This window comes from Littorina saxatilis, linkage group LG17 (assembly GCF_037325665.1).
Source record: "Littorina saxatilis isolate snail1 linkage group LG17, US_GU_Lsax_2.0, whole genome shotgun sequence".
NCBI lineage: Eukaryota > Metazoa > Mollusca > Gastropoda > Littorinimorpha > Littorinidae > Littorina > Littorina saxatilis.
Window position 1 is genome coordinate 52746128 of NC_090261.1, and position 17540 is coordinate 52763667.

Genomic DNA, 17540 nt, shown 5'->3' on the forward strand with positions numbered 1-17540 from the left:
AGTACACTTTTCACCAACGAGAAAGCAACTGTGATGGAACTTTTTTGTGTAATGTGGTTTTGGCTGGTTTTGTCAGCTTAAACTCTGTTAGGTATTCCAACACAGACATTTGTCAAAACATCTGATGGTGTGTGTATGCTCACACAATTGCACAGGAAGACACTTTTCCACCTTGTGAAACTACTTGCGGTGAAAAATTAAATTTTTTTTAATTTAGGTGTTTTTATGTAAAGGAAACTAGATGCGGGTAATCAAACAGATGTGTCAAAACACAGTTGATAGTGTGTGTGTGTGTGTGTGTGTGCAGGCATGCCTATTCCTGCTATGCTGTCACAAACTGCATGCTGTTCATACTCTGACTTGTCTCAAACACACACACACACACACACACACACACACACACACACACACACACACACTGTATTCTTGCCTGAATGTAGATATTAATTACTACTGAAGAACCTGTTTCAATTTTTTGGAATGAAATTTTATTTTCAAAGTGATCAAGGCTCAGGCCCAACCAATCGGTTGAGAAAAACAAAAATGAAATTGAAATTCATTTTGATAAAAATGATGTGTACATGCATTTCTAAATCCACACAGGTTGTGATTTGTCTCCAGATACAAGTCTCCAAAAATGTGTAAAATAATTAAAACACATTTCTTCCAGAACAATTGTTCACTTAAAAGCAGTACATGTACATGTATGCACATGAATGTAGCACATGAATATTATAAATGAAAGGCACAAATTCTAAACATAAAACTCCACTGACTCTACACATGTACGCAGAGGCATACACACAAGCACACATACACACACGCACACACATACATACAGAAAACAACACACTCTTACAAGGCTTGGTTTAAACATGTTGCAATAAATTAAACACAAAGAATAATATCACAGATAATGTTACCTTCCCCCTTGAAAAACAAACCCACGAAAAAATAATCCCTGAAATGTCTTTTTTTTCTCTCCTCTGTATATATGTTCGTTTTCACTGACATAAATTACTTCAAAAGTGTGCAGATTAAAAAAAATAATGTAATGTTTGTTATCAATATCTAACAATAATTTACCAGAAATCAGAGCTGTATCTAGTGCATTTACAATTATTCTAAATGTACTTTCCTAACACACTGAAAAATGGTTGTATCCTATTGTAACCTATTGCTAAACAGTATTAGAAAGTAATGGGATTTACTTAAAAAAAGATTTTTTCTTTCTTTTTTCTGAGTGCTATGTCTTTCACTGCCATGAAAAAAAATAAACAGCAGGTAGTCTCACTGTAGCTAGACTTAAGATATTTAAATGATAATATACCTATGACCTATTAGCAGTTCATAACAGACTGCAAGACAGTGAGGGCACTGATGGGTTTGAATTTTAAAGATTCCTCCTTTTGTGGAAATTATGTTGTAAATGACTATAGATCCGTGGGGCGGGGATGTAGCTCAGTCGGTAGCGCGCTGGATTTGTATCCAGTTGGCCGCTGTCAGCGTGAGTTCGTCCCCACGTTCGGCGAGAGATTTATTTCTCAGAGTCAACTTTGTGTGCAGACTCTCCTCGGTGTCCGAACACCCCCGTGTGTACACGCAAGCACAAGACCAAGTGCGCACGAAAAAGATCCTGTAATCCATGTCAGAGTTCGGTGGGTTATAGAAACACAAAAATACCCAGCATGCTTCCTCCGAAAACGGCGTATGGCTGCCTAAATGGCGGGGTAAAAAAACGGTCATACACGTAAAATTCCACTCGTGCAAAAAACACGAGTGTACGTGGGAGTTTCAGCCCACGAACGCAGAAGAAGAAGAACTATAGATCCGTTGAGGCGTTTTACCGGGATACGAACATCCTTCCACTTGCACACGTACCAAAAATCCACAGTCCGGCCGCTTTCTGCGCTGAGTGAGAATTTCATTTATAAGTGCTGAATTATTTTTGCAGGTAGACATGGGTGTCAGTTACAAAATAAATTCGGTGGTGTTTATAGACAGGTGTGACTATAATTATAATCTCTAAACTCAGCCTCCGTGCAATCAGGCAGCAAAGGGTCACACCACTGCTGCTTTTCTAAGACTGGTCCCGAACCATGGAATGATTCATTAATGATGCAACGTATGCACATTATCACTGATACACATCAAAGAAGGTGTGTTACAATAGGCACCGGATCCATTTCAAAATGTGTAGCATCTCATTTGCCCCAGCTTCATCGCGTCATGACGTGAAAGGATAGATAGAAGGCATTCTAGATCTACATTCAAGTGAAGGCAATGTTCTCAATGTCAAAATCAATGTCGCAGCAAACTACCCGTTTCAAAAAAATAATGACATGATTAGATTCAGTGACATGTGTGGTCCCTGCTGTCTTCAAAGTGACATAAGCACGGCAACAACAAAATGTGGACAGCATTTGAAACACAGCTGTCGGTCAAATTGATGGTATATTAATAAACAAGTCGCGTAAGGCGAAAATACAATATTTAGTCAAGTAGCTGTCGAACTCACAGAATGAAACTGAACGCAATGCCATTTTTCAGCAAGACCGTATACTCGTAGCATCGTCAATCCACCGCTCATGGCAAAGGCAGTGAAATTGACAAGAAGAGCGGGGTAGTAGTTGCGCTAAGAAGGATAGCACGCTTTTCTGTACCTCTCTTTGTTTTAACTTTCTGAGCGTGTTTTTAATCCAAACATATCATATCTATATGTTTTTGGAATCAGGAACCGACAAGGAATAAGATGAAAGTGTTTTTAAATTGATTTGGACAATTTAATTTTGATAATAATTTTTATATATTTAATTTTCAGAGCTTGTTTTTAATCCGAATATAACATATTTATATGTTTTTGGAATCAGCAAATGATGGAGAATAAGATAAACGTAAATTTGGATCGTTTTATAAAATGTTTTTTTTTTTTACAATTTTCAGATTTTTAATGACCAAAGTCATTAATTAATTTTTAAGCCACCAAGCTGAAATGCAATACCGAAGTCCGGGCTTCGTCGAAGATTACTTGACCAAAATTTCAACCAATTTGGTTGAAAAATGAGGGCGTGACAGTGCCGCCTCAACTTTCACGAAAAGCCGGATATGACGTCATCAAAGACATCAAAAAAATGAAAAAAACGTTCGGGGATATCATACCCAGGAACTCTCATGTCAAATTTCATAAAGATCGGTCCAGTAGTTTGGTCTGAATCGCTCTACACGCACGCACACACGCACGCACGCACACACATACACCACGACCCTCGTTTCGATTCCCCCTCGATGTTAAAATATTTAGTCAAAACTTGACTAAATATAATGACATTGCAAAAACTGTTTCCATGGCAACAATTAAAATACACCAAAACAGGTTTCAGGAAACGGTGTCATAAAAATTGTCACGAGAAACATAGCCATAATGTCACATCAGCAGAGGTATGGGTTGGTTTGCTTCTGATTACTGAAAAGCAGCTATGACTGCAGCTGTCACAAGCCAGATCCTTTAGGACCAGCAAATGTTACAGATCAGCAAAAGGTTGCTGGTGCAGTACAAATGTAACCGCTTTGTCAAACAACAGCAGTTATTAGTATATGTCAGGGATTCAACTCCATGGAGAAAAGTGCCTTCATTACTGTATTATCAACTGTTATTTTACAGTTCAGCTTCTATATTAGCTTCCATATATGATATCTTACACGGACTGGTCTCTTGCTATCCAGAGGAACTGACTTGGTACGACAAACTCTTCACTATAAGTAAGATAAATGATTTTTCACTATTAAGCAAGCTTTACTCACTTTATACATTTCTCGCGTGAAAAAGTATAAGCAGGTGTTAATTAACAGTCCGTCACTGACCCCATCCTAAAATACCACATGTAGATCCTGTTTTCTGATAACTATGGTTTACTACAGTAATACTAATTTTCTTAAAGAAAAGACTTTAAACGAAAAGAACAGTAATTGTACCATTCTCGCATTCAGCAACGTCACTGTCAAAAAACTGAGCGTGGCAGAAGCACATTTAAAGCACATCACACTGTCAGGGGGAAAAATCCTTCCTGACAGACTGTACACCTCTAGCAAACAAAAGCAAAAAGAAAAAGATTCACAGATTCAATATATATATATACAGCCATAAGGACAGTGCTTACAGTCTTTGGCCAGAAAGCCATTGTTCATAGATTCACATCCTCGGCCAAAAAGCTAACACATACAGACTCGTTTCCAGCCAAAAAGCCACTGATGGCAGTCGCACCTTCAGCCTGAAAGCCAACGCCTTAACTGACCAATTTCCAGCCACAAATATCAAGCCAAAAAGCCACTTCTGGTAGTTGCACCTTTAGCCTGAAAGCCAACACCTCAACTGACCAATTTCCAGCCAAAAATATCCAGCCAAAAAGCCACTTCTGGTAGTTGCACCTTCAGCCTGAAAGCCAACGCCTTGACTGACCAATTTTCAGCCAAAATTGTCCAGCCAAAAACCCACTGCCGGCAGTTACATCTTCAACATGAAAGCTAACAAGCCAGCTTCCATTCAGAAAGCCAACAAACCAATTTCCTTTCAAACGGCCAACAAACCAATTTCCTTTCAGTAAGCCAACAATTTGAACAAACCAATTTCCTTTCAAACGGCCAACAAACTAATTTCTTTTCAGAAAGCCAACAAACCCATTTCCGGCACAGTAAACCCTGATACAGGGCTTCCATTAGTACACTGACTAGGACCAGCAAAATCTGTCCGATTCCAGCAGAAAATACCTGTTTTAGTTCAAAATAAGTTCAAAATATATACCAGACCTTAAAAGAATGGGTGCACACCAGCATTGCACACTTCTGAAGCAAAGAAGGCATTAAAGACAAACTGAACTTTTAAAGGTTTACTGCACACTTTGTAGAGCTCTTGCTTTTGAGTCTGGTACTGGCTACTGTTCCTCATTTCCTGAATAATTGTTTGTGAAGTTTATATCACAGCAGACTATTTGGTCCCACATAAATCTTTCATTAAGTTTTAAAGTGTTAGTGAATGTAAAGTAAGGTCTGGCTAACTGCTTGACAGTACAGTAGTCGTACAAAAGCGCTCTCAAGGAAACTGCCCTTGTAAGCCTATTTAAGGAAGTTGTGCTGACGTGGCTAATGTAAATGTTAACGCTTTCTGAAAAATACTTTCTTCAGTGAACAAATGTGAGTTAGTACATGTAATTCCAAGTATTCCAGCATTTGTTCTGTGGACTCGATGAGTGCAGGGTCCTTTCTTGGTCAAGAGTGTCACCCATTTGTTCTATGAACGTGTCAAGTGGTCATTTCTAGTCTGTCACCATGGCTGCAGTGAAAACATGAGGTTCAGTCATGTAAGAAGACCCAAAGTTGTATCCAAGTTTCTGAACGCCAGAATTGAAAAATGCTAACCTTCAAGTGGTACAGCACTTTCGATAACACAATGAGAGGCACGCATGTATCTGGTCCCATAAATATGGAACAAATTGTAGAGTCTGAATAAGACCATGGTTCAGTACTGCTTGAACTCTGCATAGTCACAGTCTTTTGAATGTATATAACACCCACAGATCCAACTTAGACCCGCAAATGTGTGAAAGTAATGTGTGCTAAATTCCGCACAGTCACTGACGGAATTAAACGTCTACTACATTACGAATGGTAATCGTTATTTTTCCGTTCTCTCCCGCTAGTGTTGCTTTGCACAATCGGTGCGGGTCGTTGACAGGAGAGGCCTACTTTCTGCAGCAGGTGCTTGGCCTCTCTGCGGAAATTGTGGTTGCACAGGAGGTATATGAGGGGGACGAGGGGAGGGTGGAGGAGGTAGAGTCGCACGCACACCTCGTACACGATGCGCAGCGCCAGGGGCTGCAGCGTGTCCACCAGGTCCGTCAGTGCCTGCAGTGTACGCAACAAAATGAAGGGCGTGACGCAGACGACACACAGCACGGAGATGATGAAGAAGATGAAGGTCATGCGCGTGCTCTGAACGTCCACCATGGAACTGGCCCCCTGGCCGATGCGAGCGCTCTCCTTGACGCCCGACTTGAGAGGCACCCTGGCGGGATCCATGCCAGGCGATGTTCGGCCGGAGCGTGACGAGGACGTGCAAATCGGTCCACTGCTGGACGCCGATGTATGGAACTTGCGAGTCTCTTCACCTCCGCACGAACTCGTGGAGTCCTCCGTCACAAAACGATGTTTCCGTGGATACTCCCGCCTGGCAGGGCTGACTCGTTCACCCCGGGTAGCCGACTTTTTCTGACAGATTCTGATAAACATGAGGATGTAGAGCACAGCCATGGTGGCCAAGGAAAAGACGAAGGTGAGTAAGAGTGGCACGATATAGATGATGCGGAAAAGGTTGGAGGACACGTCGTCAGCCACACCACAGGCCACCCCCGTCACGTTGACAATGCTGGTGGGGACAGACTTGCTGCCAAACAGGACGATGGCGGGCACGGAGAGAACCAGGGCCAGCAACACCGCCAGGATGCACAGACCCTTCGCCCACCTCTGCGGCACAAAGTTGGCCGGCCGCGTCAGCTTGCAGTACCTGTCGGCAGCAATGGCGGTAAGCGTCAACAAGACCACGCACACCGACACAGTCTCCACGTAGCGCATCATCTTGCAGGCCACCTGCGAGTAGAACATGAGCGGCAGGGCTAGGACAGCCATCTCCATGGGAACGCCCAGGCAGGTGGTGACGATCTGCAGGGCTGCCAGGAAGACCACGCACAGGTTGGCGGTGGTACGTCGGAAGCGCGACCTGTACACCAGGCACACCATGGCATTGCCCAGGATGGTCAGGAGCAGCAGGACCACCAGGATGGCCAGGAGAGCCACAAGATGCATGGCCAGGTCTCGGTTGGCGCTCGCCAGGTCCCCAGTAGCGTTGCTGCCCCCTGCCAGGCTTTTGTTGACGTGGCCAGTCTTGTTGTCATGGGTGTTCCAGTAAGGGTCCCCATGGTGGATATACAGAATCTCGTCCGTGCTAGCCCCCGCTCTATCTCCATCTCCTCCTCCCCCACCCCCATCTCCTCCAGCTGGGGCCTGGTCCGACATGACTGTCGCCTCACCTCACCTCACCTGCAACAAGCAAACACAGAGGGGTTTAGTGTGTGTCTCCAACTTGGTGAGTTTGTATCAATGTTCTTTTAAACTACTGTAAACATGCAACTTCTTGATGTAAGTATCTTGATCTGTTCATTATAGAAAATTAAAGATATTAAAAAAAAAGAGGGACTTGAGCGTGCAGCGGCAGACATAGTGTGATATTGCACTATTCACGGCTTCTTCTTTACGTGTTTTTTTCCCCTTTCTCAATTCTTTTCTTTTGCAAATTGCATGTTATTCAAACAGCAAGCATAGTTCCTCTACCTACCCTAAAGAATTAGTAGAACACATATTCTTGCAATGGAAATATTGCCTCTGAACACACCACAACAGCAAGTCAGATCTGGCATGCTATAGCTATAAACGTTGTTTAGTACTGCCTGAAAAGACCTTGATGTTCTGATCGTGGTGCCTCATGAAATCGGTCAGTCATCAAAACACTGAGTGCAGTAGGAGCGAGGCGGGTCAGTGGAAGGCTAGCCTCGCTTGGGGGTGTCGAAGTGACAGAGTTAAATCAGTGACTTGGTGTAGGTGTAAACATAAAGAGCGGCAGCTAAAACCCGGTGAAAACACACGCAGGGGTCACTGAGTGCACACGCAGAGTGTGGCGGTGAGGTGAGGCAGAGAGAAAGGGAGGGGGAAGGGGAGGGAGGGGGGGAGGGGTGGGTGGGTGGGGGTGATGTTGACATAAAACTGCCACCTCGCAGCCCTCTAAGTACACCCACGCACACGACCGACATCACACCATAACACCAGAGTCGCTGAGAGAGAGAGAGAGAGAGAGAGAGAGAGACATTGCAACTTCATGCCGAAATAAGTTACGCCGCTCCGAAAACTGAGTAAACACCAATTATTCACAAACGTTATAATTATTAGTGTGTGTGTGTGTGTGTGTGTGTGTGTGTGTAGCGTGTGCGTGCGTGCGTGTGTTTGTTTGATTGTGTGTGTGTGCGTGTGTGTGTGCGTGTGTGCGTGCGTGCGTGCGTGCGTGCGTGCGTGCGTGCGTGCGTGCCTGCGTGCGTGCGAGAGAGAGAGAGAGAGAGAGAGAGAGAATTGAATTGAACTTTATTTAACAAGGATTAAGATTTAAGGGTACGCCTTTTCTTACAATCTGTCATTGGGACACATAGACACACAATTATATAATTAAAAAATTAAAATTAAAAAGTTAACCAACAAAAGGAGGTCGGAAAACTTCAGCAGTGACAATGATGATGATGATGACGATGATGATGATTATAATGATGATGATGATGAAGATGAGGCATAAAGAGCATACATATGTGGTTATTCATAAAATCAAATGCATACTATGCAGGTAATTATAAATACAAGCTGGTAGGAATCGAACATGTAGCAATAGTACAACATAAATATGTTCAGAATATACATTGCACAGCATATCTTTGACGTAATACTAAGTGTGGTAAATCAAAAGGCGTTAAACTACTCAGACATTAAGTGGTTTTTAACACATTTTTTAAAACTTTTTATTGACTTTAAGTGCTCAAAGGATGATGGAAGTGAATTCCAAACTGAAGTACCCGAAAAAGCAAGACTGGTCTTATTCAGGTCAATTCGTGGAATCGGTGGGATCAAGTTGACCGACCCATATCTGTGGGTAGCTTTATTAATTAATGATGTAATGTAAATCGGCACTTTAACGTAATACAATTTATGCATGAAAATGGCTTTGTTTAACTTGAGATGCTTTTCCAGTGGAAGAAAGTTAAGCATTTTTAATTTCATATCTGTTGAGGCATTATCCTTTACGATGAGTTTGGCCGAGCGACGATAGAGAGAGTCTAACTTTTTCAAGTGGACATCACTGCTGCCATCCCAGAGTGTCGAAACATAATTAATGTGAGGCATTACATGAGCATGGTGGAACATTTCCAGAGTCCTTCTGTCCGTAAATTGCTTTACCTTGGATAGGAGGAAAACGTTCTTGGCTACTTTCTTGCAGATATGCTGTAATTGTGCCTGCCACTTGAATTCACAATCAATAATTACCCCTAAAACGCGATGCTGTTGAACTTGTTTAATTGATTGCGTACCAATAGTAAGATTCAGTTTGAGTGGAGAAATCTGTTGTTTTTGTCTGGTTGCAATTACCATACTTTTAGTTTTTATTGGATGGACAAGCATAGCATTAGCACTACACCAGTTATTTACATCGTTTAAAGCTGTTTGAAGGGAGGACTCTATTACCGGAACAGACTTTCCACTAGCATGAAGAGAAGAATCGTCAGCAAAAAAATCACTTCTTACATTGCTATCAGAAATGTGCAGTGGCAGATCATTGATATACAGACAGAACGAGATCGGCCCAAGCACTGAACCTTGAGGCACCCCGCATTTCACAGTCTCCTCAGTAGATATTTTACAGTTTAGGGCAGTATATTGAGATCTGTCATGTAAATAGGAAGCAAAGAAGTTACACACTGAACTGTTTCTGACATACAACTGTAATTTCTTCAATAGAATTGAATGATCAACAAGATCAAACGCTTTTTTAAAGTCGAGAAACACAGCACCACTGATTTCAGATCGGTTTGTTGCAGACAACCAGGTGTCGCATAGCGTGGTAAGGGCGCTGTGACAAGAGTGATTTGTTCGAAAAATTGATGGAAAAGGTTTCTGCTTTCTATGTACGCGAGCAAATGTTTGTGAATATGTTTTTCCAATGGTTTGGATAAAGTGGGTAATAAGGAAATGGGTCTAAAATTATTTGTGTCGGAAAAATTTCCGCCTTTATGGAGTGGAATTACTTTTGCTCTCTTTAACAAACTAGGTACAATATTTTGCTTTATGCAGAGATTATACACATAGAGAGAGAGAGAGAGAGAGAGAGAGAGAGAGAGAGAGAGAGAGAGAGAGAGAGAGAGAGAGAGAGAGAGAGAGAGAGAGAATGAAAGATGACCCGAACAGTACTTTTCTCCCTACCATAACAAGTTTAATTATTACTGGCTTAACGGAGGCCAAAACACGATAATACGCAAACAAACAACATAAGCTTAATTACATTTTGTGTCTAAAACTGACTCGATCGTTATTGTATGGCCGGGATTGCTATGTGCTCTACTTGTTGGAGCAGTCTGGCCAGGGAGGGAGAGAGAGAGAGAGAGAGAGTGAGAGAGAGAGAATTGAATTGAATTGAATTGAACTTTATTTAACAAGGAGAGAGAGAGAGAGCACTGAACTGAACTTAATTTAACAAGGAGTAAGATTTAAAGGTTGGGCCTTTTCTCCCGATCTGTCTTCGAAACAAACAAAGAAGGAAAAAATGAAATTATAATGAAGCAGAAATGCTCAAGAGAGATAGAGACGGAGAGACAGAGACAGACAGATATAAAACACATATTTAGCAAACTGTTTCAAGGTGTGGTAAAACAAAATCACTGTCAGCCTTCAGCCTTATTTGCGACTTTTTCTGATACAGTACCCTAGGAGCGTCTGACGGACACAAACAGTGCAGAAAATGACAATCCCGTTTATCACAATCGCTCACCAAAGCCTCTGATTTAACAATGCGCCTTTGACACTGTCATAAATACCGCTTCAAAGCCATGTAAACCAGTCCCTAATTTTTCATTTCCCTTCATTTCAGACCCATAATTTTCTTTCTTCTTTCGCGTGAATTGTTCCATTGGGCCCACCCTCTTCTCGATTCAAGCCTCTATCCTCAAAAGCGAAAAGCTGGGAACTTTGTCAACCCTCCCATTTGATAACTGCGTTCATCGACGAAGGAGTGAAACCTGTCTCAATTTTAAGCAAAACTGTTCCTCGACACTATTGTGTTGCGTTGGGCTTACCCCTTATTTCACCGCCGAAAGGGAATGAAACCTGTCTTAACTTGGAGTCAGTGAAACTTCTCCCTAAAATGTGTCTGTGTTTTCTCGTTGTTCTTTTGAGCGTAACTTCTCTCTCAACCCCTTTTGTGTTTTGGTCGTGTGACCCGAGGTCAGGAAGGCAGTAAAGTTGTGTTGAATGATCGCGTAATGCCCCCTACCCCGGGTAGAAGGCGGATAGGAAAGCCGCCGCCACTCCCCGGACAATCAGTAGCATCCTGTGCAACAAGTTCGCTTTCACCGTCGCGGCAGAATAAAACAGTTTTCACACAAATAATTTATCATGCGGGTGGGGCAACGCGTTGAGTTGAATGCAGAGAGTCGGGGTTTTATTTGAAAACGCAGTAAAGCATAACATTCATTAAGATGCACTTTTCGGCCTACAATCCCTCGAACTCTCATGTAACTAAGATTTATTTCGGAGGTTGTGGCCGTGTGCCATATTTGCCCTGTGTTTCCGAATGTGTAGACATTTGTTGCATGATATGCAACACAAACTTGACAAAGTCTGTACACGGCATAAGAAGTCGGTACATAGCAGAAGACCCTGTCCCTATAACTGGCCACCAAGAACGTTAAATCTGAAATTCATCAAGACATACATGAATGCAATTCTACAAATAATTTTCAAAAACGATACGGAGGGTTACATGTTGAAGGTTGTGCTGCAACAGTCACTATCCATTACGCTTCCCAGCAATCGGGCAGCTGCGCTCCGGCTCCCAAGTGTCAACCACAGACGCATGACTGATATCATCCGGTCAGTAACACGTCTGCAATCATTTACACTTCACTTCCTGTCACAAAATCCCGTTTATCGCTCCCCCCCTCCCCCCCCCCTCACGTACTTCTGTTTGTCCCCACAAGGCCACACGCCATTCAGAGAGCGACAATCACTCAAGCGAAAACGCCAGTACCCTTTTGCTCTCTCTGGTGCCCAGTCAAGCGCGGCATCTTCTTGGCAGTGACCGCTGTCGGCTTCCTCTGCTTCACTACCTTCGTCCCCCTTGTTTCTACCGTCCACGGCTGATTGAAGCCGCAGTTTCCCCGATGACCTTTGCACACTGAGTTTGTGTGGTACTGTTTGGTCGAGAACCTGCTGCCATATTCGTAGCGTTCATTAATTAATTCATATTGTTTACATGTGCCAATAATGTTATAAAACTGTACATAAGGGGATATAATAACGATTGGCTGTAGCTTTCGAACACAGAAAAAAATATTTCAGTATTGCAAAGTGGTGTTGATAGTGTCGAATGTAAACAGAACAGTCTCAAACGCCATCTTCTGTTTACGAAACGTCACGAAGTGACGTCAACGGTCTAAAAATAGCCCAAGACCTGGAGAACTGTTGCTAAACAATGCAATAAAGAATTAATTATTTCTCGTAATTGGTAAGGACTTCAAACCTAAAACTTTGCAGGAAGCTTAATTTATACATCCCCGCAACGATGGGAAAAGCCCTGGAAGTAATTAAACTAATTAAATAGGACTATGTCAGCCTTTAATGCAACAGGTAAACTGTCATCAGAGAATTCAAGACAAAGCAAAGGCACCGAGTTATTATGCGTCAAAGACAACTGACAATCTTAATGTACCATTTTAATCAACAATAAAGTGTTTTTATTATTGTTACAAGGCAAGGCAAAGAAAGGAACAACTATTTTCCCCACAACAAACACATGCAGAGGGCAAAGCAGAGCTCTATCACGAGCAGACGACAAATAAACTCGAACAAAACCAGGACCGGAAGTACAGATGATATAACCTTGAATAGTTGAAAACGACGTTAAACACCAAATAAAGAAAGAATCAGCCAATCCGATAGCCCGAATCGCGGTGTGATCCAAAGGGCCTCGAGAACAGACGACACTACTGAACTATTCCTGAAAATGATTACTGAATCGAAAGAGAAGAATCATTATCACTGCCAGCGACGTGAACATAACCAACAAAACGGGTGGCTACCCTCGAAGGCAGCGTGTGCTGTCTGTTGGCCGAAGTCCCAATCAAGTCATAATATTGCGTACATTCTCTCAACACACGTCGAGTTAAGTAAAAGGCAGTAATTAAGTTAGCGTATGCTTTAGATAATGGACTCCTGTGCCGATAATGCCCGTTACTCGGGTAAGAATGCCGCACACACACACGGAGACACACAAACTGAAAAAACACACACTGACACACACTGACACACACACACACACACACACACACACACACACACACAGAAACGCGATGTTTGATATAAAAGAGAACACAGAGACCCGACAGGTGCATGCCAACGCCCTTCCGGTCCTTTCAAAGCTAAACGGGATGAAATCGGCTTTCAGAGTCGAGAGTGGGTGTGTGAAGCCTGAAATATGCTAGCGCTTTAGACACGGTAGAGATCAAAATAATTAATAAAGATGAAGGGATGACGTCTCTCTCTCTCTTTCTCTCTCCACCCTCTCTCTCTCTCTCTCTCTCTCTCTCTCTCTCTCTCTCTCTCTCTCTCTCTCTCTCCTCTCTCTCTCTCTCTCTCTCTCTCTCTCTCTCTCTCTCTCTCTCTCTCTCTCTCTCTCTCTCGTCTCCTTGCCAACAGCATGTAAAAGAAGGAAAAGACAAAGAAAATGAATGCACAGACCGTCTGACAAAAGAAATACGAAAAAAGATAAATGCCCAATTTAAAAAAAAAAATTTGAAAGCCAAGGACAAGGTTTACAATCCACTCTGTCGGACGTGAAACGTTAAACATTTGTATTGTTGACGTAAATATATATTTTTTTGTATTAACGACAACCAAAATGACACTCTACGTATGAATAATGGATATGGCGCGCATACTTATGAAACTTTCAAGCTGTGATTAGAACAACTATAATGAAAACACCAGGTGAGGTTGTCACAATTTGTGCTATCGTCATAAGTTTGCTCACCAGTTACCTTCGACAATCGACTGTAAAGGTCTTCCTAAATTGAGCCCAAAGTCGACTTCGCGAAGTCTTTTTACCAACAATTCAGTGCCAAAGCTTCGTGCAGCGAGCTTCGTGAAGAAGACTTCGCGAAGTAGACTTCACCCAATTAATATTACAGAATACAGAATACAGTATTTATTGAGCCAAGTGACATTAAAAAACATTTAAAGCACAAGGAATTTCGCGTAGTGTTGGTAAAATCACGCACACACACACTGACACACACACACACACGCCCACACATACACTGACATACACACCAACACACACACGCCCACACTACAGCAGTCACGATCACACCATCACACGCAGGGCAGACATGAGGTAAAACAAATGACAATCATCTATTAAAAGAAAATGTACAAAGAGTGGTCTAAGATGCTGGTGCCGAAGGGTCTACACAGAATACAATTTTATAATCTAATGCATAGTTAGAACTAGCCCATCCATATTAGGCTTAAAGCACACTACTGTGGCTAACTTGAGGTAATAGTGATTCTGTTAGGCGCCCTTTTAGACTCGGAAACATAATTTCAGGTACATAGCCTAGTCTCGACGGGGACACTTGCACCTGGCGCAGAAAATGTGAAAGGTGGAGGAGGTACCAGGAGGACGATAAAACACCGAAAGAACCTGCACATTTTCAATGCAACACCACGTGAAACCTGCTGTATTCTGTGTGTTGTGTCTCACTCAAGTTAGTGTGTGTGTGTGCGTGTGTGTGTGTGTGTGTGTGTGTGTGTGTGTGTGTGTGTGTGTGTGTGTGAGAGAGAGAGAGAGAGAGAGAGAGAGAGAGAGAGTGTGTGTGTGAGAGGGAGAGAGAGGGAGAGAGAGATTGTTTTGTCAGCTGTGAGGGTATTGTGTTCAAATCCCTGTCGAGCTGATTGCGAGGGGTAACACAAGACGTGTTCCATTGAGCGGGACCCATTGCAGACGATAAAGCACGTTAGACAAACACCGCATCCCCTTAGGTGCCCGGATTGCCTGTCTCCCCGATAGCTCACTTGTCGGTCACCGGAAACACAATCCCGCAGCACCTGGAAAGGGCGATTGAAGGCCGGATGGAGGTGCCAACCCTAATCCTCAGTGTCAGGAAAAAGCACGCACCACTCTCTTAATATTCTGCCCTTGCCATTCATCGATTCACCAACTTATCACCCATATTCAGATATATTTTATATGCATACCCATGGATTCGAGGGTCAATATGAGCATGTCAATACACGTCTGTCAACCGCATGAGATCACTTATCAGCTAGGCGATAGATTAACTCACTCTTCGATTCCAATAAGAACGGACTGAGCATGTCGACACATTTACGTGACCGCGACTGTCAACCTCATAGACCACCAAATCACTTGTCAACTGGGACATTAACTCACTCCGCTTCGATTCTAATCAGAAGGGACAAGCATGTCGACATTCAGTCATGTCATGGACTATGATATCAGTGGTCCACGCTGCCAATAAATCCCTCTTCGATTCCAATAACAACGGAATGAGCATGTCGATATTTAATCATGCTATGAGCCATATCAGTGGTCCACACTGCCAATAAATCCCTCTTCGATTTCAATAACAACGGAATGAGCATGTCGACATTTAATCATGTCATGAGCCATGATATCAGTGGTCCACACTGCCAATAAATCCCTCTTCGATTTCAATAACAACGGAATGAGCATGTCGACATTTAATCATGCCATGAGCCATATCAGTGGTCCACGCTGCCAATAAATCCCTCTTCGATTTCAATAACAACGGAATGAGCATGTCGACATTTAATCATGCCATGAGCCATATCAGTGGTCCACGCTGCCAATAAATCCCTCTTCGATTTCAATAACAACGGAATGAGCATGTCGACATTTAATCATGCCATGAGCCATATCAGAGGTCCACGCTGCCAATAAATCCCTCTTCGATTTCAATAACAACGGAATGAGCATGTCGACATTTAATCATGTCATGTGCCATATCAGAGGTCCACGCTGCCAATAAATCCCTCTTCGATTTCAATAACAACGGAATGAGCATGTCGACATTTAATCATGCCATGAGCCATATCAGAGGTCCACGCTGCCAATAAATCCCTCTTCGATTTCAATAACAACGGAATGAGCATGTCGACACTCAATCATGTCGTGAGCCATGATATCAGTGGTCCACGCTGCCAATAAATCATTCTTCGATTCCAATAAGAACGGAATGAGCATGTCGACATTCAGTTGTGTCAGGACCATGATATGACCTGTCCACTCTGCTAATAATAACTAACACTTCGATTCCAGTAAGAAAAAAACAAGTCGCCTAAGGCGAAATTACTACATTTAGTCAAGCTGTGGAACTCACAGAATGAAACTGAACGGACTGCATTTTTTCACAATGACCGTAGTCCGCCGCTAGTGCAAAAGGCAGTGAAAGTGACGAGCCTGTTCATGTTAAGCGCGGTAGCGGTTGCGCTGTGCTGCATAGCACGCTTTACTGTATCTCTCTTGGTTTTAACTTTCTGAGCGTGTTTTTAATCCAAACATATCATATCTATATGTTTTTGGAATCAGGAACCGACAAGGAATAAGATGAAATTGTTTTTAAAACGATTTCGAAAATTTAATTTTAATCATAATTCTTATATTTTTAATTTTCAGAGCTTGTTTTTAATCCGAATATAACATATTTATATGTTTTTGGAATCAGAACATGATGAAGAATAAAATAAAAGTAATTTTGGATCGTTTTATAAAAAAATAATTTTAATTACAATTTTCTGATTTTTAATGACCAAAGTCATCAATTAATTTTTAAGCCTACATGCTCAAATGCAATACCGAAGTCCGGCCTTCGTCGAAGATTGCTTGGCCAAAATTTCAATCAATTTGATTGAAAAATGAAGGTGTGACAGTGTCGCCTCAACTTTTACAAAACCGGCACGGTTGGCCTAGTGGTAAGGCGTCCGCCCCGTGATCGGGAGGTCGTTGGTTCGAACCCCGGCCGGGTCATACCTAAGACTTTAAAATTGGCAATCTAGTGGCTGCTCCGCCTGGCGTCTGGCATTATGGGGTTAGTGCTAGGACTGGTTGGTCCGGTGTCAGAATAATGTGACTGGGTGAGACATGAAGCCTGTGCTGCGACTTCTGTCTTGTGTGTGGCGCACGTTATATGTCAAAGCAGCACCGCCCTGATATGGCCCTTCGTGGTCGGCTGGGCGTTAAGCAAACAAACAAACAAACAAACTTTTACAAAAAGCCGGATATAACGTCATAAAAGACATTTATCGAAAAAATGAAAAAAACATCTGGGGATATCATACCCAGGAACTCTCATGTAAAATTTCACAAAGATCGGTCCAGTAGTTTACTCTGAATCGCTCTACACACACACACGCACAGACACACACACACATACACCACGACCCTCGTCTCGATTCCCCCCTCTATGTTAAAACATTTAGTCATAACTTGACTAAATGTAATGAGTATGTTGACATCAAACCGTGTAACCGACCACGGCGTGACTGCTCCACCCTTCCAGTAGCTTACTCTTCGATTCCAATGCGAACAGAAGGAGCGTGTCGACATTCAACCATGTTAAAAGACCAAGATACCAGCTAACTCT

At 42.6% G+C, this 17540-nt stretch overlaps 1 protein-coding gene across 3 annotated transcripts in view; it reads right to left on the reverse strand.

The window, feature by feature from the left end:
• Positions 1–447: 447 nt before the first annotated feature.
• Positions 448–17540, reverse strand: part of LOC138953913 (probable G-protein coupled receptor No18) — an 88943-nt gene continuing 71850 nt past the window's right edge. For all 3 annotated transcript variants that reach the window (XM_070325896.1, XM_070325897.1, XM_070325898.1), the window contains exon 3: positions 448–7089. In XM_070325896.1, the coding sequence (XP_070181997.1) occupies positions 5653–7065 (1413 nt within the window). In that variant the 5' untranslated portion in view covers positions 7066–7089 and the 3' untranslated portion in view covers positions 448–5652. The remainder of the gene's footprint in view (positions 7090–17540) is intronic.